Here is a 24,179-nt window from a genome sequence, read left to right on the forward strand (position 1 = left end):
GGGGATTGGCGGGAATTCGCGCTCACGCTCCGTCTCTTCGCATATTACGGCGTTGTTTTCAGCTTCAAGCATGCTACTAGCCAATTAGCATTCGAGTTACGTGGGCAACAATCCACGACATGCGCCGCAGGTGGCCGGTCGAACCCGCAACGATGCAACACTGAGGTTACACAGCAAGCTGAGGCTGAGTCGGGAACTCTGGAGCCTGGCGCTGGTTTGGGACTCTAAATCAGCCCTAACCTCCGATCATAAAAGTTGTGAAGCTTGCCTCCAAGTAAATTTATGGGATAGTGTTGAGAATTGCAGCGGTTGCGTTTCTGGGGGAACGACTCGATTTGACCGAACACCACAAACTCCGTAATCACGGGCATCACTCGAGCCCCTCGAGATGGCTCTGTTAGGTGGATTATATCAGTGGTGCGCGGCTGTGGTGGCTCTTGTTTCGATTCGATCTTTGTGGAAATGGCAGGAGCGACGGCAGGTGAGCACCAAGTGGGCAGTTACCCCGAACGATAAGCAGAAACTGACAAGAGGGACCCGATGGCCCAACCTAAAAACAGGCCGAACATCAATTTGCGCTCAAACATGGATGCCAACCATTGCGACCATGGAGTGCCAAATGGCCTCTGGGGTTGGACCTCTTGGTGAAGGTGTTTAGATATGCCAGGGAGATGCAGATACTCCGGTTCTTCCTAGATGTTGTCGAGGAATCGGGTACCACTTTCGAACAGAATCTACTCGGCGCACGCAGTGTGGACACCATCGACCCCAAAAATATCGAGGCTGTCCTCTCGACCAACTTCTCCGACTACAGCCTGGGCCTTCGAGCCCCCACGTTCCGGCCACTGCTCGGCAGCGGCATCTTCACACAGGACGGGGAGGCTTGGAAGCATTCACGGCAACTCCTCCGGCCACAGTTTGCATCTAATCGTTTGCAGAACTTTGAGCAGGTCAAAAGATGTGTGGAGAACCTCATCGCGGCGGTCCCAGAGGATGGCCAGGTTGATCTCCAGCCTTTATGCTTCAGACTGACATTTGACACGACAATGTTTCTGCTCTTTGGTGACTCAGTCGACGCAGCGGATTGGGGACAGGTCGCCGGTCAGGAGTCCGACTTCGCCAAGGCGTTCAATGTCGCCCAGGAGTACCTCTCCCACCGTGGCCGTTTAGGGCCCTTTTATTGGGTCATGGGAGGCAAGACATTCCGTGATGCGTGTTCGACTTGTCACCGTTTTGTCGACGGCGCGGTGTCAAAGGCGTTGGAGGCATCTAAAGCACGCAGCCAGGCCACCGTGGGGGCAGCTGAAGACGCCAAGGGTGGCGAACACGATAAATATGTCTTTGTTGAGGCATTACTTGAGCAGACTACCGACCCGCAGGTAATCCGGGACCAGTGCCTAAACCTGCTACTCGCAGGCCGCGACACTACCGGTTGTTGCCTGCAGTGGGCCTTTCGACTCCTTGCCAGCCACCAACAAGTGCTCGATAAGTTGCGACGAGAGATCGGTCAAGTCTCGGGCCTGGGAATGGACGCCTCGCCGCCGACAATGGAGGACCTGAGACGGATGCCGTACCTAGGCGTTGTCATCAAGGAAGTCCTGCGCCTCTATCCCTCGGTACCCGTGAACTCGCGGGAAGCCGTGAGACTTACCACCCTCCCGGTCGGTGGCGGGCCCGACGGAAAATCCCCAGTTCTCGTGAGGCCTGGGGAGGGTGTGGGGTATTCCGTGTATGCCATGCACCGGCGCAAGGACATTTATGGCGAGGACGCCCACCAGTTCCGTCCCGAACGGTGGGAGGGAGACAGGTTGAAAGATGTTGGCTGGGCCTACCTCCCTTTTAACGGCGGGCCCCGCCTGTGTTTGGGCCGTAAGTTCTACCCGCTCGACGCTGAACGATTTGAATAACCTGGCTGACTTGGCTCAATGCCGTTCGATTTAGAGGAATTCGCTCTCCAAGAAGTGGCTTACACCGTTGCGCGTGTCGTCCAGGTCTTCCCAAAACTTGGCCTTCCACCGACCGCGGTGCCGGTCGAGATTGGCAAGGAGAGGCAGTCGCTAACGTTGGTGGTAGCGAGCGCGGATGGATGTGTAGTATCATTGAAGTAATGACGGGAGAAAGCGGCTAAATCCGCCATGTCTAGATTCATAATGCTAAATACGATAAATCTATATATGAACGTGAGCGTACAATGCTGGGTATGTTCCTGATATGCCGACCTCGCTTTTCCCCCCGACTGCTGAGCAGCCAGCCACACCTCATTCCTTCTTTCCCTCCCTCTCCCTCTCCCTCTCCAACTCCTCGTTCACTTCCCTCGCGACTTGCATAGACATACTGGCGCCAATAGCAGTCAAGATATGCCACCAGCCGTGAAACTCAAAAAGCCACGCCCACGGCAGCCCAACCCGCTCCCGGATGTTCCTCAGCTCGGCGCAGTACTCGAGATCGATACTCCACAGCACATACCCAAAAACACATATCCCAAGCGCTTTCCAAGTCCGCCAGTTCCAGTCCCGCCGCTTCGCATCCGGGAACGCCGGTTGGAGGAAATGAAACATGTACTGACTCCTAAACAAGACGCCAAAAAGCGCGGTAACAAAAGCAAAAACCTGGTAGATAATCTTGGCCGACTGTAGATAAAAGGCCGAAAACGACAGATAGACGGCGGCCAGGCCGATGGTTACAAAACGGGCTTTCCTGGGCGACTGGCGCGCGGTGAGGGACGCCTGCAGCATCGACCAGGTCAGGCCCAGCATGGAGAACTCGTCGACGAACTCGAGGGTCTGGCGCAGGGTGGCGTGGAAGAGAAAGGAGCCGATGCCGAGGATGAAGAGGGTGATGGACATGAAGTCGTACTTGGGGCGGAAGAGGCTGCGGCCGCCTCCTGGTGGGTACATGGCCACGAGGGCGAGGTAGACTGGGTACGTGTCAGTATTTTGAGTTATTTGATTGAGTTGTGTAAAGGATGGAGTAATGGGTAAGGGGCGGCTAAACATACCATAGGCGATGTTGGTTAATGCATTGATAAATTCGGCGAGATAATAGGAGATGACATAGTCTTCTTCGCAAAAGCTAAAACACACCTCGTCGTCAGGGCGAGTTCTCGAATTATTTCATTAACGGGAATCAAGGCTCACTTCGCCCTACTCGTCGGGGGACTCCAAGCGCCATTATTCGAGGACGCGTCGCCTGCAAACTGAATATTGTGGTGACCCATCTTGGGTAGTATAGTAGCCGGGTCAAGTTGCAGAAAGTCTTCGCCCCGTTTGCCGTCAGAGGAAAGAGTGACGCGTACAGACGCGATGTTGGGCGATGAGGAAGAATGTTTCGGACTTGCTGCCCGGGGTGGTGCGCAAGCGAAGGACAAGGGAGTGACCCTAACCCTGTCTGCGAATTTCCCAAGACGGAGGCTGAGGGAGCGTTACCCGTGAAATCCAAAGGAAAGGGGGAGTAGATTCGACTTGCGTCACACTCCCAAGTACGGATGTAGGAGGAGCAATGGTCTGTTGATATAGCCATATATTTGCTTATTTCTGGCTCACACCATGCCAGGTGGAAGAACACCCCACGACTGGGAACAGTGTGGCTGTCATGTGTTCTTGTAATTACCTGTTTTGGGTTTCCAGCGTATCTTTGAACCTGGTTGACGCACGTGCTTGGCGAAACGACCTCTTTCACATTCCGGCAGGCCAATCTTTCAACCCATCAAACAAGAACTCGAAACATCTCATTGCGATCATCATCAACACAAATCGCCGACGAAAAAAAAACCAATCACGTGATATACCAACACGACAACCGCAAACGAAAACAACCAAACTTGTCACGAGCGCTTGCAATCGGTCGAACCCAGACGAAAACCCCCGGGCGATTACCACCGATCGACGCGATACCCTTCCCAACCGTCGGATTGATAGGAGCGCGAGGCTCGGGCTGCCGGTATGTGTTTGGCGCATTGCGGCAGATGCACACCCTCGACAACTCACGACACAAGGTCGCTGACAACGTGGGAACTCGTAGATCGTGGCGCCAATTCATCTTGTCGAGAACCGCCCCCTCGGTTCCCCGCGGGGTGGAGTCGGGGGCATGAATACCTCGACGACACCGCACACGCCGCTCGAGAAACTCCTGTTGTTTCGCGGAATCGCCAACTACGGCTTTGGAGAGGACAACTTTGTGGCCATCGCCGGGGTTCTCCAGAGCAACAACCTCATCAAAGATGATACCACTTTCGACGCCCAGCGACTGCGACCCGAGACCCTGCGAGACCTCTTTCTGCGACTTTTACAGGAGGAGGTAAAGGCCGAGAGCGGAAATACACCCGGTCCCGATGGCGCCCTGTCGCCTGCGTCGAAGAAGCGCAAGCTGCAGTCTCCACCCCCGTTGACCCTTAAGGATGCCCGTCAATATTTGGACAAGCTTGAGAGTGCCTACAGCAAGCTGCATGATGCATACCTACGCCACGCCACCGACGAGATACGGCAGTTCGAAGATGAATACGACCAACTACAGGAGGGGATAAAAGAGCTGGAAAAGATGGGCACGGGAGAGCTCGAACCGAAAGCTCCAAGCCCACATGATGTCGTAGGGAAACACGAGCCAGGACCGTTAAGCAAGGTTGAGCCGCCTCCGGGGGCTCTGCCGCGGCCTCCCCAGGTTCCGACTTCCTTGGCGCCCCAGCAGGCCCTGCGGAATCTACAGCCTTTGCTGCCCCAACCAGCATCGCAGAAAGACGTTCGGGGTGGGCTTTCGCCTCTGCAACCGGCAGCCCCTGAGCAGGTATCCCCCGCTCCTCCGCCGTCAGCCGCCGCCCACACCGAACCCGCGCGATCTCCTCAACTCGGTCAGCAAGAGGTGACTAGACTGCCGGTAACGCAGCCAACCACGGCACCACCGAAACCTCAGAATGCGGCGCCTCAAGTCCTACAAGCGCCGCAAGGCGTTACCCCCTTCCAACCCCCGCAGTCACCTGTGGCGCCTAACGTAGGTGATGGCCTACAACGACCAGAAGGCGCTGTGGGAACCAGACAGTCTCCGGCACTGCCATCGGCCAATGTGCTACCCGCACAGGGGCAGCTGAAATGGGAACCGCCCTACCAGCCAAATGCTCCTTGGCGACATGCGGCGAACCCCCAGCAACAACAGCATCAGCAACAACAACCACCCAACGTGTCCAATATTCCGTCTCAGACCATCCCTCCATCACGGGGCCCTCAGCAACCAGCACCACCACATCCGGGATCGGCAGCTATCCAGGGACAAACTAGTAGGCCGTTGCATCAGCAACAGGTTTTGATACCCCCACATTCTGCCACTCAGTTTGCGCCACCGCTCCAGTCGCCACAAGTCAGGCAACCCGCAGCTGCTGCAAGCGAGCCAGGCAAACAACAGCCGCAGCTCCCCACCAGGGCAGCTGGTAACCCCCCCCAACCGCATCCCCACGTCCCTCCATATCAACGTCACCCTGTATCAGCCTCGGGCCCTGCCACTCCGGTTCATCCTACCTCTCAAGTGCGCCCGCCTAGTCCAGGGCGGAGCGCGGCGGTTCCGGGAGCGTCTACGCCGCCGGTTACTGTACCGCCCAGACCGAGCCCTGGTCTAGCTGCTCCTCAGCAGCCGCACCATCCCGCGGCTCCGCAACCACCACCATACAACCAGCAACACGCCCCGCGGGGTGCTCCCTCGCCGGTCCCCGCCCCTCCAGATACGGCCCAGCGCTACAATTCCCCATACCAACCGCCCCGACCCGCAGCTGTTGACCGTATTCATCCTCGGTTCTCTGCTACGTCGACACCAACGCCGCCTGCTAGGTTCAGTCCGGCTCCTTCTGCCCCGCAAACACCTACCATGAATCTTCCCACAAGATTGGCAAAAGGCAGCGGCACAAAGTGGTTATCGAATTCGACGCCCTCGACTCCGAAGCCAGGGATTGAGTTTCGGCTGGGTTACGATGACGTCCCCAGTCCCGCGTATGAGCCGACGAGCCCTGTATTGCGACCCTCAGCACCACCAACGTCTAAGCAGGCGCAGAAACGGGAAGGGGCAACCGATACACCCAAGCACAAGGGAGGAAGATCGCATGTTCCGCAGCGATCCCAGGGCGTCTCCACACCTCAGCCCGGTCCCCGAGCAACACCGAACCTGCCACCAGGTTCTCAGGCCAAGCAGGCGGCTGTGGAGCCCGAGCCACCAAGAGTTAAGCGCGAGGTGACCACACCACGGCCGTCAACCGAAGCTGGAGACACTACCGCGGATGAGAGCGTCACAGGCCGTCCTCAACCCCTGCGCTCGACCAAGCGAAAGCGGGAAGAATTGACCCCGACGCCCGGCCGGACTCCTCGCGCGAGCCAGCTACGCGAGGCCCTCTCGGAAAGCCTCAACCCAGCCGACCCACCCAAACTCGTACTCTGGACGCGCTCGTTCAACAAAGTCTGCGGCTCCGCGATGGAACAGATAGTACACCACCGGTCCGCCAACATGTTCGCGGCGCCGATCCGCGAGAGGGACGCGCCCGGCTACCACAAGGTGGTCAAGCAAGCCCAAGACCTCAAGACCATCCGCGCCGCCATCAACCACGGCAACCGCGCCGCCGCCCAGGCCGCCGCCGCCCTCCCCGACGCCAGCGGCGACCCGGCCTCCTCCTCCTCGGGCGTCTGGCTGCCCCGCACCCACGACCTCGTCCCGCCCAAATCCATCATCAACTCCTCCCAGCTCGACCGCGAGCTCGCCCACATGTTCTCCAACGCCGTCATGTACAACCCGGACCCCCACCACGGCCCGGGCCCCGCCTTCCTCCGCGAGGTGGACGAGGACGATGAGGGCGCCGATGCGGGCGGCGGCGGCGGCGGTGGTGGTGGTGGCGGTGGTGGGGGTAATGGTGGTGGTGGTGGTGGTGGCACCGGCGGCGGCAGCGGCGGCGGCGGCGGCGGCGCGCAGGACAGTGGCGTGCTGGGGTACAAGGTCGACGAGTTCGGCGTCGTCAAGGACGCCCGCGCCATGTTTGTCGAGGTCGAGAAGCTGCTTAGTGAGCTGCGCTCGGCTGAGGTCAGGCGGAATGTCCCGCCCGGTGGTGGCGTCGGTGGTGGTGGCGGTGGTGGTGGGGTGGGGACGGGGACGAGTACCCGCCAGGCGAGCGTGCTTGGTGGGAATGGGGGTGGTGGTGGTGGTGCGGGTGGGGAGAGTGGGAGGGATGAGGGCGAGGAGGAGGCGGAGGATGGGGATGGTGCTGCTTCTGGTGCTGGGGTGGGTGTGGGTAAGAGGCGGAGGGTTGGGAGGGCGTAGGTAGGTACGAAGGAGGGGGGTTGATGTTGGAGACGGGATGGGGGTGCAGCGGTTTTTGGCTTGTTTGGGTGAGTTCGGGGTTACGGTTTGGTGGTGTGCTGCGGGTTAGGGTTATGGTGGTAAGGCCGTCTCGTCGCACGGGAAACATCTCCGGAGCCATCTTCGTGTTTGGTGCTCGGCTTGTCATTGCGCCTGTGTATGCGTAGGGCTGGGAAAGGTCTATGCCGGTATGGGGATGCGCCCAATTGCTAGCGTAGTTGAGCCTTGAAGTAATCAAAACCTAGTCAAGTCTTGAAGCAATCCATTCGCCCTCCTGAAGCCACTCGCAGCCCCTGCGGTACGACATTTGGCTGCGGGTCAGATTGCGACTGCGTAGAAAACCAGTTGGGGGTGGTTCATGGTCCCAGCCCAGCCATCCGTACTGAGGGCGGGGCTGCTATCACATGGGAAAGCCTCTTCCAAGGATCCTGGTGTAAGACGACGTTGGATACAAGGGCCAAGTAGGGGATGGTTTCTGAAAGCTCACGATGGGTGTGAGAGTGCTGGGTTGCAAACCTTCCAGCAGGCTTTGTACCCCTTTTTCACAGCGCGCGTGTATGTGACGGTTCAGAAACCAGGGCGTAGGAGAACTGAAGCCTGGCGAGTCTCGATAGGTACTTTAGGATTAGCCACTCAACCACCAGGTCCTCGTCCTCGAACCATGGCTCAGGAAGCCAAGCCCCCCACGTGTTGAAACGGTCTGGGAAGGGCCAGTGCCAGGGCCTGCAAAATGTCGGTTGGTGACCGGTCGTTGGCTGGGACGCTGGGAGGGGGCGGCGAAACCGAAGTTAGGTACCGAACTCCGGTTCCAGCGAGGAACCAACAGTTTCCGCTTCACCAACCGAGGCCTGCTGGAAAGGCGTCGCCAACCAGCCGTCCTCGACACACTCGAGCCAACTAATATATAATATATATACATTCCTCTGCCCCTCTGGTATCCCCGCCACCCCGTCTGCCGGTCCATCCATCCCTACCTACGATCCTGTTTGTTGGTGATTCTCACATGGTCTCTTTTCTCTGCCGCATCTTGAATGGAGCCGTGATAAAGGACCAGAAACAACTCGATGGACTTGCAACCCCCATCCGATGCCATGATCCGGGACGGATTCCATCGCCAAGTCGGTCAATATGGACATGAGCTCAGCTCCTTCGTCTCGGCCGAGCTGGGCGGGCCGCCCTCGGGCCTGTCGATTACTCTGGAGACCATTGAATGGCCTGAATCTGTATCCGGATCGCCGGCCAACTGGGTATGGTTCGTGGGGAGCGCCGACCTGGCCGTCGAGCGGGCTGTCCTGCGCTTTTTCCAGACAGACGTTGGAAAGAGGGCGCTGAGCGCCGACGGGGTTGAGTTCAAGCTAGGCAGTGCTCCTCTGCGCCTCCCCTCCGATTCGGCAAACAATTGCCTCTGCCCGGCCGAGTTCATCCCAGCCACCGCTCCGCTCCAAGACGGTCAAGAGGTCGTGATCGTGTTCCAGCCCGCATCTCTGACTCGCTCCCACATATGTATCCCAGCGACGACCGGCGGCTGGCTGCAGGTCTCGCCGCATACGCATCTAGAGCAAATTACGGCTGTCAAGCCTCGGGACCAACGGGCCGGTAAGTTTCGGTGTTGCTGCTGATCGAACCATCTTTGCTGACTACTTGTATGCGGCCAAGAGGCTGATCCGAGGTACCTGGGCGGATGGGTCGTGGACCCCAACGGCTCAACAGTGCATGGGCACGTTGCTGCTATTGTTGGGAATCGGGGATACTTGGTGGCGCCACTGGGCTGGAGGACGGCTTAAGGGAGAAGGTGCCCGGTGGGTTGAGGATGTCATAGCCGAGGCAAAAGGGCCGAACTTCGATGGACAACAACACCACGTAGATCTTGTGTGTGATAAACCATGGTGTGAGTCTGTGATTGATCAAGAACACAGAAAGTGTTCAAGGTTGTGCTTCTCTGGTATCCCGGGCCGCTTCACTCCCCTCCGGCTTTGTCCTTGCCAGGCTTCTGCCGGCTCGCGGCTGACCTTATCATGGATGTACAGCGGTCAGTAAATTAAAAATGGGGACAAAAGGAGAGAGTGAGCCGCCAGACACCTCACGGAGCCATTAAGTCCGACCACCGCGATCACCGCTGGGCTGCCCGAGTGGATCCAGATCTCGACGTGGCTGACTTACCCCTGGCGATATTCAGAGTTCAGACTCTCAGCTTCCCATGTGAAACTAGCGGGCGCATCCTTTCCACTCTGGACTAGTGCCCGCTGCCGCGCGCGCCGCTCCCGCTCCGTTCCGAGCGAGGGTGGACATTGTCACATTGTCGTCACCGCCGCGAGGGCGTGAGAAAGAATTCCTCGGGCGGATCAACTACCTGCTTCAGCGGTGTCTCTGTCACTGATGTGCGATAACTATTGTTCAGCTGGGGCAGATCTGCCGAGTCTGGATGGGGTTGCGATCAGAGGGAAGCCGGTGTGCACGTCTGACGGTCTGAGGAATTATGAGACCACCTACAGATTACTCAAGTGTCTACGAAGTACGCTGCGAGGGCCGCCGTGTGTATAAGTAAGGCACGCCGTCGTCCCTGGTCTCTACAGCATCACCACCATCACTACCATCACACATTCACACTCCTCATCCTACCTACCTCAGTCCCTCCCCCAAACCCGACCCCCTCAACCACAAAGATGCGCGTCGCCGCCGTTGCCTCTTGGCTTTTTGCCACTGTCGCTATCGCCAGCCCCGTTGTGGTCGATGATACCGGGTCCACGAACCGCGCCCTGAGGAACCCCCCTGTGTTTCCTAACACTACGGTTGCGGACTCGACGAGAACTCTCGCCACCCGTGGCTTGAGGAACCCCCCTAGGTTTCCTAACACTACGGTCTCAGACTCGGCGGGAACTCTCGCCACCCGCGGCCTGAGGAACTCCCCTGGGTTTCCTAACGCCACTTCCGTTACGGATTCGGCGTCAGCTCTCTCCAACCGCGCCCCCGGCGATGTCCAGTGCAACCGGACCTGCCCCAGGGCTGGCAAGACGTACCTCAACAACTGCGATAAGGCGGCCGCTAAGCTCGAGAACAAGAGCTTCGCCGTTGGCGTGTACGTCCTCCATCCACCGTCGTGATTCCCACAAGTAAAAGCTGACCCCCCCTCTTCTGTAGCATCGGCACGCCTGACTCCGTTGAGCATGGCAACTGCAGAGTCAGGATCACCGCCGCGATGAACACTGAGTGCAGGAACGGCGGCGCCAGTATCCAACAACACTACAAGGCAATCCGCGCCTTGGGATGCAGGTGCGGCCACTATAAGTGGCAGAAGAACGAGAAGTGTGCTACCGTCGTTGAGAGAATCCCCAACTGATGGGGGGTGGAGCATCGGCCCTTGATCCTCCGTGGCAAACGCTGCCCAGTGCCTTAGAGTCAACGATGAAAGAGCTGGGGAAGGGAGTGGGACAGGGAACATCATTTCATACAACCCTCGAGCGCCTTGCGTTGAATTAATTAGCGAACTTCATGTATGGAGGTTTTAATAGTTAATTGGTGAACTGAACGAATACCAAAACCATTGCACATTCCCGCTCCCGCCACGCAGTTAAGTTCCACTAGTCCTTTCCCCCTGTCCACTTCTCACCCTCCGCTTTCTGCTTTGCACTTCCGATTTGCACCGGAGATATCCTCCCTAGTGGTTTGGCTATGTATGATTCGAGAGGGGGCACTCGGGATAGTAAAGAGGTTGGCCATCGGCGAGACGAAACGAGGGCAATATAAACACTGAAGCTGGTGCCCTGCCGTGAGAAGCCAATACTCTCCGGGGTACCCAACCAACAACCGACACGCCGCTCAAAGGGAGGGCGAACGAGAAAGGAGGGTAATATGGGGATAAAGATGGATAGGGGACAAACACACAACACGTGTCAAAGCTACCTATACATCTGCTTCCAGATCGCTGAGAGTGACACTTACGGACATTGGTGGACTATCACGTTACGAAAAGGTTGAATACAGCAACCAACTAGTTTCTATTTCATGAATCAGCCCCAGTGAGTGGTGGTGTGACTGGTGCCCGTACTCTACCTGGAATTCCTCCTACACGGGGTCCTCCATCTTACTTTTGATTTGTGACCGTTACAGATCCATAGTGCCCGGCCGGCAGGGCTATTACGAAGAATCCTCGTCCCAATATGCCTTTTGCTCCTCCTTAGTCAATGGTTTTGGGACCCCGGGGGGCGGTGATGATAGCTGTGACAGGTCGGGTAGATTCCCGTGGCGCTCGGCTTCTTCAAAGAGGCGGTCACGCATCTTGGAAGGACAGGCCGCCTCGCCGAACTGGAATACCGACGACAACCGGCCCCCGACTTGGGGCGTTTGCGTGATAGCGTACACGTCGAGAATGTTCACGACCAGCGCATCCTGCCACACATCGTGGGATTCCGGACTGTTCTCCCTCTCCTTCATCTGGTCCAGGAGGCCATCCATGATGGACGAGATGGACATCCTGCCCGAACCGTCCGATTTATTCGACAAGAGTTGCTGGGATATGATGTCCCGGTTCTGCTTGGTCTTGTTGAATAAGGCGACTTGGTCGCCGTTCGAGTTGTCCCCGGCGTACAGGATCTCATTGATCATGATACGCGCCGCTAGCGACGTCTGGATGCAGTTATATACTGTATTGTGGGACTTGTTGTCGCTCCACTTACTGGAAGTTCGCATCTGTTTCTCATGGCAGATCCTTCGACCCATCAGTTGCTCATTGTGGAGTAACTGATAGTATTCGCGATGGATAGGGCACCAGCTCAGGGCCCCCTTCCGTAACCGGCAGTGTGTTCGACTATTCAGAAGAGCCCTGCACTGGTCGTCTTCCGTCCTCCCCAACCTCATCAACGCCGGCGACAGGACCACCAGGCTGCTTTTCCCTTCCAAACGCTCGATCACCAACTCCGAGGTTTGGTTGATCAGGGTGATGTTGAAACGGATAATGGCGGATGGATCGGTGTCGTCCTGCGCAGGCTTGACGCTGATAACCACTGTGTCGGGATGGACTCCGCCGCACTGCGGCAGAACCCGGAACAAGGTGCCTGATTCCTTCCCCGGGTGCATGGTTACCGAGTGCACCTGCCGAGAGACAAGAGTCTCCGGCGAGGAGGATGGAATGCTATCCATCAATTGAATGGTTGCCCTGGCGATTGATCTGGCACGTTCGGACGGGTGCTCGTCGATGGAGAGCCCGACCACGACGCCATGCTCGGCGTCTTGCTTATATTTCGCGAGTTGAAGGAAGACGGTGCTCATCGTGAATTATTGGAGGTTGTAGTTGCGTGTGTTCTAGTGGTGTTAAGAAAGGTTGTCTATGATACATGCCCCGTTTATATAACCCTTCTGGGTGAGTTTTACCGTGGAAGATTGACAATGGCCACAGGCTCTAATGAACATAACTCCAATGCTGTGGTTGGGTAGGTAGTTAGGTAGTGACTACCTAATATACATCTGTACATGATTGTCTGCTTTGTACCCCTGTTGCTGAGTTATGGTTTACCAGCGTGGCTTCTTTGTCCTAACACGCCGGTCAAAACAACTTAGCTGCCTTCCCGGACTGGAAATAATGACATTTCGCAAAAGAAACAAGGGGGTAGAGTGGTGAGGGGGGTAGAAACGGGAAGGTTGCGACCGATAGAGAAACAAGAAAAAGAAGATATCAGAGTTGAGGAGAAGGGTGGCAAGGGCATATGGATGTAGATTCACCAGCTACTGTAGCTACAGTTGCTCGCATTTCTCGGCCAAACAGACCTTCCCGAGTTCCCTTCCACATTCTTGATAAACGCCTACCAACCCAGCCCCAGAACGCCGTTCGTACAGCCATAAATTCACTCCTAGCAGACGACCACCTTAGACGTACTCGGCCGTGACCGAGTTGTACCGCTGGCCGTTGTACAATAGTGTGTACTGTGTCGAGGCAGAGAGATCTAGAACAGGAAGGTTAGCATGTTCCACTCGGTCGGTCGATTGTACCTCAATGGGGAGAAACTGACAAACTGCCTCAATCTTGCAGCTGAGTTCATAATACCACTAACGACCCATTAGCACGCCGTAAAAGACAGAAAAGCCACACACACAACGATGAAGTAGGGGCGGCACGTACGTTCCCATCACTCCCCTTCCGTTTCTGCAGCAAATTCTCGGGGATGTGCCCGACGTCAGCCTCGACGTGGCACACCAGGGCGACGTTATCATCCCTCGCTAGGGGCGCGTTCCGCGCGGTCCGGTCGGCGTAGATGTCCATCTTGATCTTCTTGATGCGGCCCTGGGAGACGGGCCCCGTCCAGACGAAGCTGGTGAAGAAGGGCTCGTTCTCCGACACGGCGTCGCCCCGGCGGATGAACCACTCCATGGTGTAGACCTTCCAGCAGCCGTCCAGGCCGCACCAGTGCTTCTTGTTGCGCAGGTAGGCGTGGACCTTCTCGTCGTAGCGCACCCGCCACTCGGTGCCGTAGTGCTTGCGCGCCTTGCGGTTCTGCACCCGCACCATGGTCAGCTGCTCCGGCGCGCTCTGGGCCAGGCCCTTCATGACGGCCCCGTGCACCACCGCCAGCCACGCGTTGGGCGGCTGCATGATCTGGATCGAGGCGTCGATGGCGCCCCGCAGGCGCTCCTTGAGGTAGTTGGAGGCACCGAAGCCGCCGACCAGGAGGACGGCTTTGATGGGGACCTTGGAAGACGAGATCTGGTCGTTGACGAGCTTGACTACTTCTTGCACGACGGGCTCGAAGATGACACGGAGATCCGAGGCCTGGGAGTTGTCAGTGGGGCTGATTACCTATGGTTGACGTAAGGATGGTGGGGGGAATGGGGGTAGGTTTACCTTGAGGGCATACCGCCCGCGGCTGATACCCAGCTCCTTATTGTTGGCCAGACCACCGACTGGGATGGTGTATGTGTCGTCATTTCCTGCGTGCAACGTAAACTGGCGTTTGACCTAGTGAATGTTAGAAGGTCTTGAACCTGTGCGGTAGAGAGGGGGGCGGGGAGGGCGTGCCGTCTTCTCGAACCTCTCCATGGCATCGGCGAGCACCTCGTCGTCCCACCCGTCTGCCTTCCCTAACTTGGCCTTGAGGAACTTGGCAAACCTCATGTTGAGAAAGGTGGAGCCACAAAGCGCGCCAGTGCCGGGAGTTGCTTCCTGAACCTCGAGGATGGGCTTCAGGTTGGTGATGGTGTAAGAAATGAGGTCAACTGTACCTCCACCAGCGTCACAGATGACGAAGCTGTGACGTTGGTTAGCAAGCGGCAAATGTGGATTTCAGGGGCATGGACTCACCTGTCATTCGCCTTGAGACCATGAGGGTCGAGGCCGTGGAGGGCGTAGATAGCAGCGGCCTCGGGTTCGGAGATGAGGTGGATGGGGGGGTTGGTTTTGGAGAGGTTGCCAACGGCTCGCTGACAAGCTTGCTTAGTCTTGTCTTTGGCTAGGTCGCTCCAAATGGCGGGAACTGTGACGACGAATTCGAGAGCGGTGTTCTTAACAACGCCCTCGCCCAGTTTCTCACGCAGCGTGTACATGAGATGGTCGCCCAGTGCTGACAGGTAGTCGGTGACAAGCTTGTCGACATTGCGACCACCTCGTGTGGCAGCGCTCGTCACTGCGGTCCCCATGGATTGGAGGGAGGGGTCAAGATCACTGAACGAGTCAATAAGCAAACGGGGGAGGAGAGAGCGCGGGGGCTGGGAACTGACAGCTTGAACCATTCCACGATCTCATCCGAGGGCGCATTCATGGGGATGGAAAACCCCCATTCCGGATCGCTGTTGGCATCGCTATACCGTAGTTTTGTCGGGACTTTGTCTGACGACTCGCCCTCGCGGGTTGTCTTGGAGATGGGCCAAACGGTGACGGCAACGCGACGATCTGGGCGCTGTGTTTCGGCCCAAGCCACGCCCGAGTATGTGGTGCCAAAGTCGATGCCGACGATGATCTTGCGGTCGTTGATGCTGAGTTTGTCGAAATCCATGTTGGGCACCTAACTGGAGATGGAGGTGTGTCTCAGGAATTTAGGTGCGGAGGCAACGAGGCACATGTAGGGAACTATGGATGCGGATGTACAAATAGCACGACAGTGGATGCAGTTGAAGAAGGTAGAGGAAGATGGGAGCCTGGAATTCACAAGTGGAGGGTTGGAGGAGGCCTACTACAGCCGATGGAACAGGATGGGGATGGCATACCAGGGAGGAAAATAACAAACGGACAGTTTACAAACCGAAAAAACAAGCGTCACCACTAACAGATGTGGCCGTTTGGTTGTTCGGTTGTTCGGTGCTTCGCTTGTTCGGTCGACCGAGGGGGTAAAGCGGCGTGATGCATCATGGAACGGACGGAAGACGGGAGCCCAGCAGGTGCCTTTCAGGGCATCCATGACCAGTGGTCCGAGGGAAACACAGCCTGGGTGCCGGGCTCTGTGGTCGGGTGCTTCTGGACCTCCATACAGGTCACTGCACTCTGGGCACACAACGTGGAGCGGGAACAACGGCGAAACCCATCCATACCAATTCCTGACGGAAGAAATCCCCGCAATGCAGCGTCAAGGATGCCTTTCTGGGCTCTTGAGCTGTCGACAGATGCAATTCGTCGGGACAGGCTTCAGCCCGGGGGGCTAATGCAGTTGTGTTTCCAATCTGTGCTTCGTTTTCCACTGGCATCCAAATCAAGATGGCCCGGGGGCGGGCGGGACACCGTCAAGGTTGAAAAGGTGGGGTAAGGTTGACATGAGGCTGCCCGGGCAGGCGCTGCTCGGGCTGCTTGCCGCCTGTGCTTGGAATCGACCAACAGCGCACCACCTTTGAGGCTCACATGATCCGAGATTCCGAAAAGTTCAGGTCCTGTGTCGTGTTTGTCCACACATTTTACTCGACAGGTATCTTGCACCGTTCATTGCCGCAATGTTTCAGGTTGGCGTAAATTGCATGTTGGGGAATGGGCAGAGGAAACGTGGAGGAGACAGCGGGGCTTCACAAGGCTGTTCGCAGATCGATGGAAGCTGCCAGCTGCGTGCTGCGAGACCATGAAAGGCAAGTGGGGCTATGGGGCACACTAGTGATCGTGGCGCCCTCGTCTGCCAAGAGTGAATCCAGAATATCCATGGTGGAGCAAGCTGTTGCCCCTCCATCCCGGGCAAGCAACCCAACCCGGAACCTTATCCTTATCCTCTCGAGCTTCCATCTCTCCAGTGAGTTTGAAGCCTTCAAATGTCGACGTGATGTCATCCAATAGTATACGCTACCTACACAGTACATGTCTGTAGCAATCCTCGGCCACGGATGTGCCAAATACCCCCAGACCGTACTTGTGCAGATTATTGGGAATGTTCGCTCATCCCAGTTTGGGTTTTGTCGTTTCCTCTTGCGAACATCGAACTGAGCGCCCTCCACTATCCCTTGTAACCCCGCGCTCAGCCTTACTGTATGTATGTACATACTGTAATCTGTACCTGCACAAACGCGATTCCTCCTCAAACACCCGTACATCCCGCTTGTTCACTTAACCAACTTGGGAATGGTGAGGAGATGGTGGTCCTGCCTCAAAACCGCGTCCCCGCTCAACTCTCAAAATTCCCCCAATCCCACCAAGTCCACCATCATGGAAGATCTTAAGCGTGAGTTTCAGGGCGAGCCCGCCAAATCATCACCCTCCCACGAGATTAGGCCTCCAAAGCGGCCCGACAAGCTCCCGCTGAGCGCGCGAACCGAAACATCGCCAATGGATCAACCAGAGCGGCCGCGGCCGCACAGCCGAGAGCTGTTGAGCATGGAGGAACGCAGTCCTCCTGTCTCGTTGCACGGCCCTGACAGTGCCGATGTGGTCATCAGCGGCAACACAAGGTCAGAACAGTTCTGGGCTCCCCCGGCCTTTCAACCTCCACATCCAATGTGGCATCAGCCATCGCATCCAGACTCCAGGGTTCAACATGCTTTTTGGGCGGCGCACCAAGCTTACCAAAATGATCTTGTCCAAAGGCTGGCACTGTCGCGAGACGACATAGACCTCCTCAGACCGCAGCGCAGCCGAGATCGAGACGAGGAGCACTGGGCCCGGCGAGAAATGGAAGACTTACGGATGCAGCTCAGAGATGCCAACAGCCGGGCTGACCAGGCAGAGCGCGCAGCTGAAGAACTGACCCGGCAGCTCAAATCCAGGTCCAGTCGAGCGGCGGTAGACCGCACCGACTTGGCAGACACGACGACAACTCTGAAGGCGGAAAATAACGGGCTCAAGGCAGAGCTAGACGAGGCGCGATCTCACATCTTCAGTCTGCAGCCCTACCGCAAAGACCTCACCCCGAAGGAAGTGGGCCAGGTAAGTTGCTTCACCCCCGCCGGAGTATGGCCAGCCCTGACCTAACGAACGCAGGATTTTGACGACCTCGTCAACGGCATCACCGACTGGGTCACTAACTTTATGGAACCGATTCTTGACGACGACGATAAGATGGACGAAATTGTGGCCGTCGCCAAAAAAAGGCCAGCAGACTCTCAAAAGCTTAAGCGGTATTTGCAGAGTCAAGGCGATTTGGTTTACGGATCCATGTTTCCCGAGACGGACATCGACATCCTGATCGCGGTCGTGATGCGCTTCCTGCAGGACCACATATTCCAGAAGATTCTCTACGGTGCAGTACCTGAAACGGTCGAGGTCATCAGCTTCCTGGAAGGCCAGATGCAAACCAACGTCGAGCCAAAACGAGGTAGGTTACCACGCCGAAAACGGTTTCGCATTGCAGACCCGCTGATTACCAGTCACAGACCTCTTTGCACTACGTACATGGCGGGCCGAAGCCCTCAATGCTGTCATCTGCTCGCCCGACTACCACCGCGCACGGCACGGGCGGGTCAGGGAGCTCACGGCTGAAGTGGCATCGCTTTTCAAGGTGTTCCGCAGGGAGAAGGACTGGAACAAGCTCTGTCTCTCCTGCCAGGAAGGCATCATCAAGCCCGCGGTGGTGCTGCACGAGAAGCTCATGACATCGACGCACCACTTCTATCTCGACCTGAACCCCTACATCTTGTGGAACTCTCGCCAGGAGCTCGAGATGAGCCCGGACTTCCTCCAAGACCTGCCCACACTGAGGTGCGAAAACATACTGCAGAACCGGAAGCCGTTCATCGTGACCAAGCTGGACCCGCAACCGAGCAAGGAGGAACTCTACAGGGACCTCAACAACGTGGCCACTATCGTCCCGGCGCTATACATGAGACAGGTGGGCAAGGGGGATGTCATTAAGGAGCCGACAGTGGTTCGTATGCAACAGGTGCTCGTCGCCTGGGGCCCAAAGGAGAAGAGGGAGAAATTCCTTGCCAATGGCGAGCGGACCCTCATGCATCACCTGTGCTTCGGGCGCCGCGACAGGGAGGAGCGGGCACAGGAAGGCAGTGTCTGGCAATGGCGGGGTTTGCAATGGGGGTGAATGTGGCCATTTTTACCTGACATCGCAGCCAGGCGGCCGGACAGCAGGGAACCCTCATGGCATGTCGGGGCGAGGGCTTGGGTGTTATCCAGCAGTTGTTGTAACTTACCGTAACCTGTACACCCTCATCGTCAGGCAAATATACCTATCTTTACAGAAACAGCAAAAAGCCACAGCAAAAGTGTCATGTTTGGAGACCTACACGGTATACAGTGCAGAGACCTCGGAATTCTTGCAAAAAGCCGTTGGCGAAACAGGGAAGTTGTTTTCGCGGAATGTAGCCTTTCCACTTCTCAGGTTCGCAGAAACTCGATCTCTGTCATCTACTGTGTAGCTGAACAACACGCCTATGATGGTTACACTTAGCAGTTTACATACCGAGTTACCCCACTCACTTGCCTCCATGGCACCTCCCCCGCCCGTAGCCGAAGGCACAGCCACGCTGCTCCGGCGAGTCTGGGGTTTGAACAGAGCCTCATCAACAAACCTCGGTCTGCATGTTGGGCTAATGGAGGGTTGCGCGGGGTGGTAACTTTCATGGTTGGGTATCGATTACATGTAATTTCGGCTTGTCCAGCTCAGCAACAGCCCCACCACCATCGGTCGAGAACCCCGCGGCTCCAAGTTCGGGGGAGGGCGGGCAGCTTTCAGCTGAGGCCCTCCATCCCTCTTTTCCTGCTGTTTGTTCCCATCCCATTTCGCTTCTATCCGCAGAAAGAACGGCCAAAAGAATCTGGCTTCCCTCCACCTTAACGTCGATTTTAGAACAGAACGGCAAATTGGTGATCACTTCTCCGATTTCTGTTCTTTGTTTAGACACTTTGGGGTATCGATCCACCTTCGGCAACATGTATTAAAGTTGGCAGCAGCAAAACACCTGCGGTCCCAGTGAGTCTCGCTCGAGGTGCAATGCAGCCTCAGTACTGTAAGCGTAGCACTTTATGACCTAATGATGCGAGTCATTGTTAGACACAAGTGACATCGCATTTCAAGAGGGATCTAAGCTCACAACAATAGCCGACAGTCCTGCACTACTTCACGCACACGGCCTAGGTCGTGCCCCACGTTAGGTAGGAAGGGTTCACACTTGTACATACAGTCTCGTCCGCTGTTCACAACACCACCAACCGCGAGCCCTCGTGTCTTCCCCCCCGCGAGCACACGTCACGCGTTGGCTCCCGTGACGCCCATGCCCAACGCTGGCACCTCCATCCGCGAGATAGCCTATCAGGAACACATGTGGCTGACTTCGATTCGACAGGATCTGCTGGACAAAAAGGGCTCGACCGCACCACCAGAGAGTCCGCGGGAAACCGCTTTCCCAGGCTTCGAGGATTTGTTTTCTTGGGCCCCACCGATGAGCAATGGTAAAAGCGCCATGGCAGCAACCGTGCCGTCACCAAGGGCCTTTTATGGCCCCATCAGCCCCGCCATCCTGGGGTTTGATTGGGAGGAAGATGTGGAGGAAGATGGTCCGGGAACCACGGAGGGGGCCATAGTTGAGGATCACCAACAGCAGCAACAGCCACCACAGCAACAACAACCACAGCCACAACAGCAGCAACGACATCAGCAGCACCAAGGACAACCCGCACCACAATTACAACCACAGAGTCTGAGGTCTGCCGTGCTGGGCTTTTGGGGTTTCAACGCTGCTCTACTCCGAGACTTTGACGATGATACGGCCAGCGTCGCATCGGGTATGGCTACGGATGGCGGGAGCATCGTGGGAGAGGAAGTCACGGGAGTGCTACCGCCGATGGGGGGAGCGCTAACGCATGATTCCATGTTCCGCACGCCGCTTTCCGGGTCTGATCTTTCCACATTAACCATCCGTGGTGGGGACATGCAGGTGGAGGCGGGAGGGCAAAGGGGAAGGGAACCAACTCTGCGCAGGGATACCAACACAAACCGCACGGGGTCCAGTCGGTCGAATAACCCGTACGCCGCGGCCATCGAGGACAAGCAGAACGCCATGACGGTGGCTTTCCTGCGTAGCCCGGCACGGACCGGACCCGCGGATACTGCCCCAACTGCCGCGCCCGACGAGCTTGGGTACGTATCAGCCCCTGGCCGAAACCACCCTACTAACTAGATTTTCCAGGTTCGGGCAAAGATACCAAGTCGCAAAGGAGACGGCCGCGGTTGTCATCACCAACCAGCGGAGGCTTCCCGACATCCTCAGCGGAGACCGCGAGTGCATCATTTGTACCGACACCAAGCCGGTGTCCGACTTTCCCACGGCGGCCATCACCAAGGCCTGCGCCCATGAACCAACCACCTGTCTTGTCTGTGTTGCCACATCCATCCAGACTGACCTCAGCAACCGGCTCTGGAACGAGATCAAGTGCCCAGAATGTCGCGCGCTGTTGGAGTACGATGACGTCCAGCGCTTCGCGGATGACGAGACCAAGGAACGGTACGCTCCCCCGCCCTGAACGAGTTCGAACTCGCCCCAACCACAAAGCTAACCGCGTACCCAGATACCAAACTCTGTCGTTCCGCTCCGCGATCTCCACCTCGGACAACTTCGTCTGGTGTACTTCCGGGTGCGGCTACGGGCAAGTGCACGAGGGCGGGGCGTCGTCGCCCATCGTGAGCTGCCGGCTATGCGCGCACCGTTCCTGTTTCTACCATAAGGTGGCGTGGCACGAGAACCTGACGTGCGAGGAGTACGACACGCTGCTGGCCGACCCGGCCAACTTCCGCAGCCGCTTCGACATCGAGAACGAGGAGGCGCAGCTGGCGGCCGCCGCGCGCCAGGCCCAGGAGGACGCCGACCGCGTATTCGCCCAGAGCCTGCTCGCCGAGGAGCAGCGCGCCGCGGCAGAGGAGCGCGCCGCGAGGGAGAGGGCCAAGCGGGAGGAGCGGGAGGCGGCCGAGCGGGCCGCGCGCGAGACCAGGGAGCGCGAGATGCGCGAGGCCGCTGCGCGCAAGAAGCAGGAGGAGGACGCCAGCAGCCGCACCGTCGGGAGCACCACCAAGCCGTGCCCCGGGTGCCGGTCGCCGATCGAGAAGAACGAGGGGTGGTGAGTAGTTAACCCCCACCAACCAAACCCGTGGCCATGCTATGAGGATTGCTGATCAATTAATCGCTAACACGGTTTCGCAGTGCGCATATGACGTGTAAGCTTCCACCTTTCCTACTGCCCCGGCTCCGCCCGACGCGGGCCCTCCGGCGGCGGGCCGTTCCAAGTGGAAACCACGGCCCGCCGCCTTTCCTCCTTTTCCGCGACGGATGTTAAAAAATGCGTGTGTCCCTTTTGCAGGTATCAAGTGTCGGTACCAGTTCTGTTGGGGCTGCAACGCCGAATGGACCCGCAACCACAGCATCCGCTGCACGGGCGGGCGGCGATGAGGCTGGCGCGAGGGGCGGCGGCCAGGGGTGGGGGGGTTGTAATATCAGGTGCGGCGAGTTCTGCCTTCTGATATTGGCTTTTGTGTAGCACTGTTGGCTTTGTGGCGTGTTTGCTGATGATGGGTCTTCTTCAACAGGTGCGTGGTGTAAACATGGCTTCTGCTGGGACTGTCTCGCCAGCCATAAGGAGATCTTGGAGAGCGACAACAGTGCGCACAAGGCCGAGTGCCCCTGGCATCCGGATAATATCAAGGACTGAGCGAGGGCGCAGGGGGGCTTCTTTTGTGAAAATTGGTTTAGGGTATGCTGTTGGTGGGCGGTTGGGTGGGATGTTGTTGATGGGATTTTGGGCTACGGAGTTACGGATCACAGAACAGACATTTACACCACGAATGGGATATACTGTGTGTATACCATGCTCTGAGGTGTTTGACGAAGACCAGCCGCCCTTCCTCTTCATTCATCTTGCAGGCAGTGCCAGATCCTCTCCTCAAGCATCACTGTTTTGGATCAGGTTCCGCAGGAGTCGGCCCACCAACCAGCGGACCACCTGCAGGCCCCACTCCAAGCCCTACAAATCAAAATTTTCGCCGCTCCCAAAACCTCCGCAAATCTCTTCCCCCAACCACACGTTCAATCGTGAGAAGGAACACCACGCCACGCCTTTGCGTGCTGCACCATTCAATCATGCGAGCGCCCTAGCCCAGGCACCTCAATGCCTCGTCTCCTTCCCAAATAAAAAAAAGACAAACCAAACCCCCTCCCCCCAAAAAAAAACCATGCGCCTCTTCCTCGCCCGCCACGGCGAAACCGTCGACAACGTCGCCGGCATCTAGTACGCCCCCCACCTCCCACCTCCTCACCCACCCAACGCACCCACCCATCAGTCCGCTCCCATTAGTCCGCTCCCATCAGCCGCCTCCCACCTCTCCCATCAACCGACACAGACCCGTGGGACTGACCCCCCGTCCCCCGTCTGCTAGCGCAGGATCCCGCGACTCCCCGCTCACCGCCCACGGCGTGCTGCAGGCGCGCCGGCTCGGCGCACACCTTGCGGAGCGGGCGGCGGTGCTTGGGCCCGTCGAGCATGTCTTTGCGTCGGATCTGAGGAGGGCGGCGGATACGGCGGGGGCGGTGGTTGATGTGCTGTCCGTGGCAAGGCTGGGCATGGCGGGGGGTGGTGGTGGTGGTGATGCTCCTGATGGGGGTGCTGGGGTTGACGGTGTTGGTGGGGGTGGCAAGTTGCCCTTGGGGGTGGTCCGGCTGCCGGAGCTGAGGGAGCGGGACTTTGGCCTGGCGGAGGGCCAGAAGTTTGGCGTGGATCTCGCTGCTGCCGGGGCGGAGTCCAGAGAGGGGATGCGGCGGCGCGCGGAGCGGTTTGTGGCTGGCTACCTTGTGCCGCTGTTCACGGCCGAGCGGGCGGCTGCTGGGGGCTGTGTGGTCGTGGTGGCCCACGGGTTGATCCTCGACTCGCTTCTGCGGGTTCTGCTGGCGCGGTTTGGTCCCCGGGAGTTGGCGCGCTTGGGGGCGAAGATGCCCGGCTGGAGTAATACCGGCTATGTCGAGCTCGTCGTTGGAGTCCACTCCGCGCCACCAGTTGTGGTTGGCGGTTCGGATGGCTCCCCTGAGGTGTCTGGTAAAAGGACACCGACGCCGGAACCATCAACCCCGGCCCCGCAACAACCACCGGTCACCTTGACCGTGGTCGGCGTCAATGTCGTCAAACATCTCGAGGGCTTGAAAAAGACCCGAGGTGGCATCGGCAGCGCCCAGTTCGATAAGCGGCAGAGGACGGTGGATTCCTTCTTTGGCCCCGCAGCCAAGAAGGCGAAGGTTGAGCGAGGGTATGGTGATGGTTGATCCCATCCACATCGCCCTCGACTCAACCAGAGATCCAGACTTGGTATGTTGCATCCCTTTCTTTCTTTGCCCTCCTGCCGCTTTTATGATGAGAGAAACAATGTTCACAGACCTGTACCGAATTACAATGTGGAAAAACTTGTCCAACCGCTATCTGAGAAAGCACCTCTTCATTCATTCTGTTTTGCATTTACCTCGGTGGCCAGCTGCTAACA

The 24,179-nt window shown here is 57.7% G+C and overlaps 11 protein-coding genes across 11 annotated transcripts; 8 read left to right on the plus strand and 3 right to left on the minus strand.

Moving 5' to 3' along the window:
* Positions 1-191: 191 nt before the first annotated feature.
* B0H64DRAFT_364372 (cytochrome P450) lies at positions 192-2,177 on the plus strand. Its single transcript, XM_062801831.1, has 3 exons — positions 192-481; positions 561-1,869; positions 1,942-2,177. The coding sequence occupies exons 1-3, from the start codon at positions 389-391 to the stop codon at positions 2,106-2,108; spliced, it is 1,569 nt and encodes a 522-aa protein (XP_062657137.1). The 5' UTR covers positions 192-388; the 3' UTR covers positions 2,109-2,177.
* Positions 2,178-2,258: 81 nt separating this feature from the next.
* B0H64DRAFT_426179 (ceramidase) lies at positions 2,259-3,540 on the minus strand (the record flags this gene model as incomplete). The annotated part of the gene is made up of 4 exons (XM_062805720.1): positions 3,138-3,540; positions 2,999-3,072; positions 2,377-2,917; positions 2,259-2,334 (listed from the first exon to the last, which is right to left on the minus strand). The coding sequence occupies exons 1-4, from the start codon at positions 3,215-3,217 to the stop codon at positions 2,259-2,261; spliced, it is 771 nt and encodes a 256-aa protein (XP_062657138.1). The 5' UTR covers positions 3,218-3,540.
* A 51-nt stretch (positions 3,541-3,591) lies between these two features.
* B0H64DRAFT_364378 (uncharacterized protein) lies at positions 3,592-7,582 on the plus strand (the record flags this gene model as incomplete). Its single annotated transcript, XM_062801832.1, has 3 exons — positions 3,592-3,939; positions 4,021-6,261; positions 6,304-7,582. The coding sequence occupies 3 exons, from the start codon at positions 3,592-3,594 to the stop codon at positions 7,279-7,281; spliced, it is 3,567 nt and encodes a 1,188-aa protein (XP_062657139.1). The 3' UTR covers positions 7,282-7,582.
* Positions 7,150-7,582, plus strand: B0H64DRAFT_405117 (uncharacterized protein). Its single transcript, XM_062804423.1, has one exon. The coding sequence runs from the start codon at positions 7,305-7,307 to the stop codon at positions 7,485-7,487; it is 183 nt and encodes a 60-aa protein (XP_062657140.1). The 5' UTR covers positions 7,150-7,304; the 3' UTR covers positions 7,488-7,582.
* A 569-nt stretch (positions 7,583-8,151) lies between these two features.
* B0H64DRAFT_405120 (uncharacterized protein) lies at positions 8,152-9,000 on the plus strand. Its single transcript, XM_062804424.1, has 2 exons — positions 8,152-8,916; positions 8,979-9,000. The coding sequence occupies exons 1-2, from the start codon at positions 8,385-8,387 to the stop codon at positions 8,981-8,983; spliced, it is 537 nt and encodes a 178-aa protein (XP_062657141.1). The 5' UTR covers positions 8,152-8,384; the 3' UTR covers positions 8,984-9,000.
* A 508-nt stretch (positions 9,001-9,508) lies between these two features.
* On the plus strand, positions 9,509-10,657 carry B0H64DRAFT_466079 (uncharacterized protein; the record flags this gene model as incomplete). The annotated part of the gene is made up of 2 exons (XM_062807682.1): positions 9,509-10,396; positions 10,459-10,657. The coding sequence occupies exons 1-2, from the start codon at positions 9,984-9,986 to the stop codon at positions 10,655-10,657; spliced, it is 612 nt and encodes a 203-aa protein (XP_062657142.1). The 5' UTR covers positions 9,509-9,983.
* A 640-nt stretch (positions 10,658-11,297) lies between these two features.
* B0H64DRAFT_346293 (uncharacterized protein) lies at positions 11,298-12,393 on the minus strand (the record flags this gene model as incomplete). The annotated part of the gene is made up of 2 exons (XM_062801330.1): positions 11,298-11,960; positions 11,994-12,393. 2 exons carry the CDS (start codon positions 12,391-12,393, stop codon positions 11,455-11,457), a joined length of 906 nt encoding a protein of 301 aa, XP_062657143.1. The 3' UTR covers positions 11,298-11,454.
* A 750-nt stretch (positions 12,394-13,143) lies between these two features.
* On the minus strand, positions 13,144-15,474 carry B0H64DRAFT_217343 (uncharacterized protein). Its single transcript, XM_062799524.1, has 7 exons — positions 15,025-15,474; positions 14,609-14,968; positions 14,327-14,555; positions 14,153-14,266; positions 13,433-14,080; positions 13,323-13,359; positions 13,144-13,256 (listed from the first exon to the last, which is right to left on the minus strand). Exons 1-7 carry the CDS (start codon positions 15,297-15,299, stop codon positions 13,180-13,182), a joined length of 1,740 nt encoding a protein of 579 aa, XP_062657144.1. The 5' UTR covers positions 15,300-15,474; the 3' UTR covers positions 13,144-13,179.
* Positions 15,475-16,476: 1,002 nt separating this feature from the next.
* On the plus strand, positions 16,477-18,915 carry B0H64DRAFT_405133 (uncharacterized protein). The gene is made up of 3 exons (XM_062804425.1): positions 16,477-17,638; positions 17,693-18,026; positions 18,085-18,915. Exons 1-3 carry the CDS (start codon positions 16,838-16,840, stop codon positions 18,744-18,746), a joined length of 1,797 nt encoding a protein of 598 aa, XP_062657145.1. The 5' UTR covers positions 16,477-16,837; the 3' UTR covers positions 18,747-18,915.
* Positions 18,916-20,010: 1,095 nt separating this feature from the next.
* B0H64DRAFT_217464 (uncharacterized protein) lies at positions 20,011-21,973 on the plus strand. The gene is made up of 3 exons (XM_062799525.1): positions 20,011-20,801; positions 20,851-21,165; positions 21,230-21,973. The coding sequence occupies exons 1-3, from the start codon at positions 20,104-20,106 to the stop codon at positions 21,777-21,779; spliced, it is 1,563 nt and encodes a 520-aa protein (XP_062657146.1). The 5' UTR covers positions 20,011-20,103; the 3' UTR covers positions 21,780-21,973.
* Positions 21,974-22,883: 910 nt separating this feature from the next.
* On the plus strand, positions 22,884-23,964 carry B0H64DRAFT_376515 (histidine phosphatase superfamily; the record flags this gene model as incomplete). The annotated part of the gene is made up of 2 exons (XM_062802482.1): positions 22,884-22,939; positions 23,088-23,964. 2 exons carry the CDS (start codon positions 22,884-22,886, stop codon positions 23,962-23,964), a joined length of 933 nt encoding a protein of 310 aa, XP_062657147.1.
* Positions 23,965-24,179: the final 215 nt, after the last annotated feature.

The sequence above is a fragment of the Chaetomium fimeti genome (assembly GCF_033439085.1).
Source record: "Chaetomium fimeti strain CBS 168.71 chromosome Unknown B0H64scaffold_6, whole genome shotgun sequence".
In the NCBI taxonomy this organism is placed as follows: domain Eukaryota; kingdom Fungi; phylum Ascomycota; class Sordariomycetes; order Sordariales; family Chaetomiaceae; genus Chaetomium; species Chaetomium fimeti.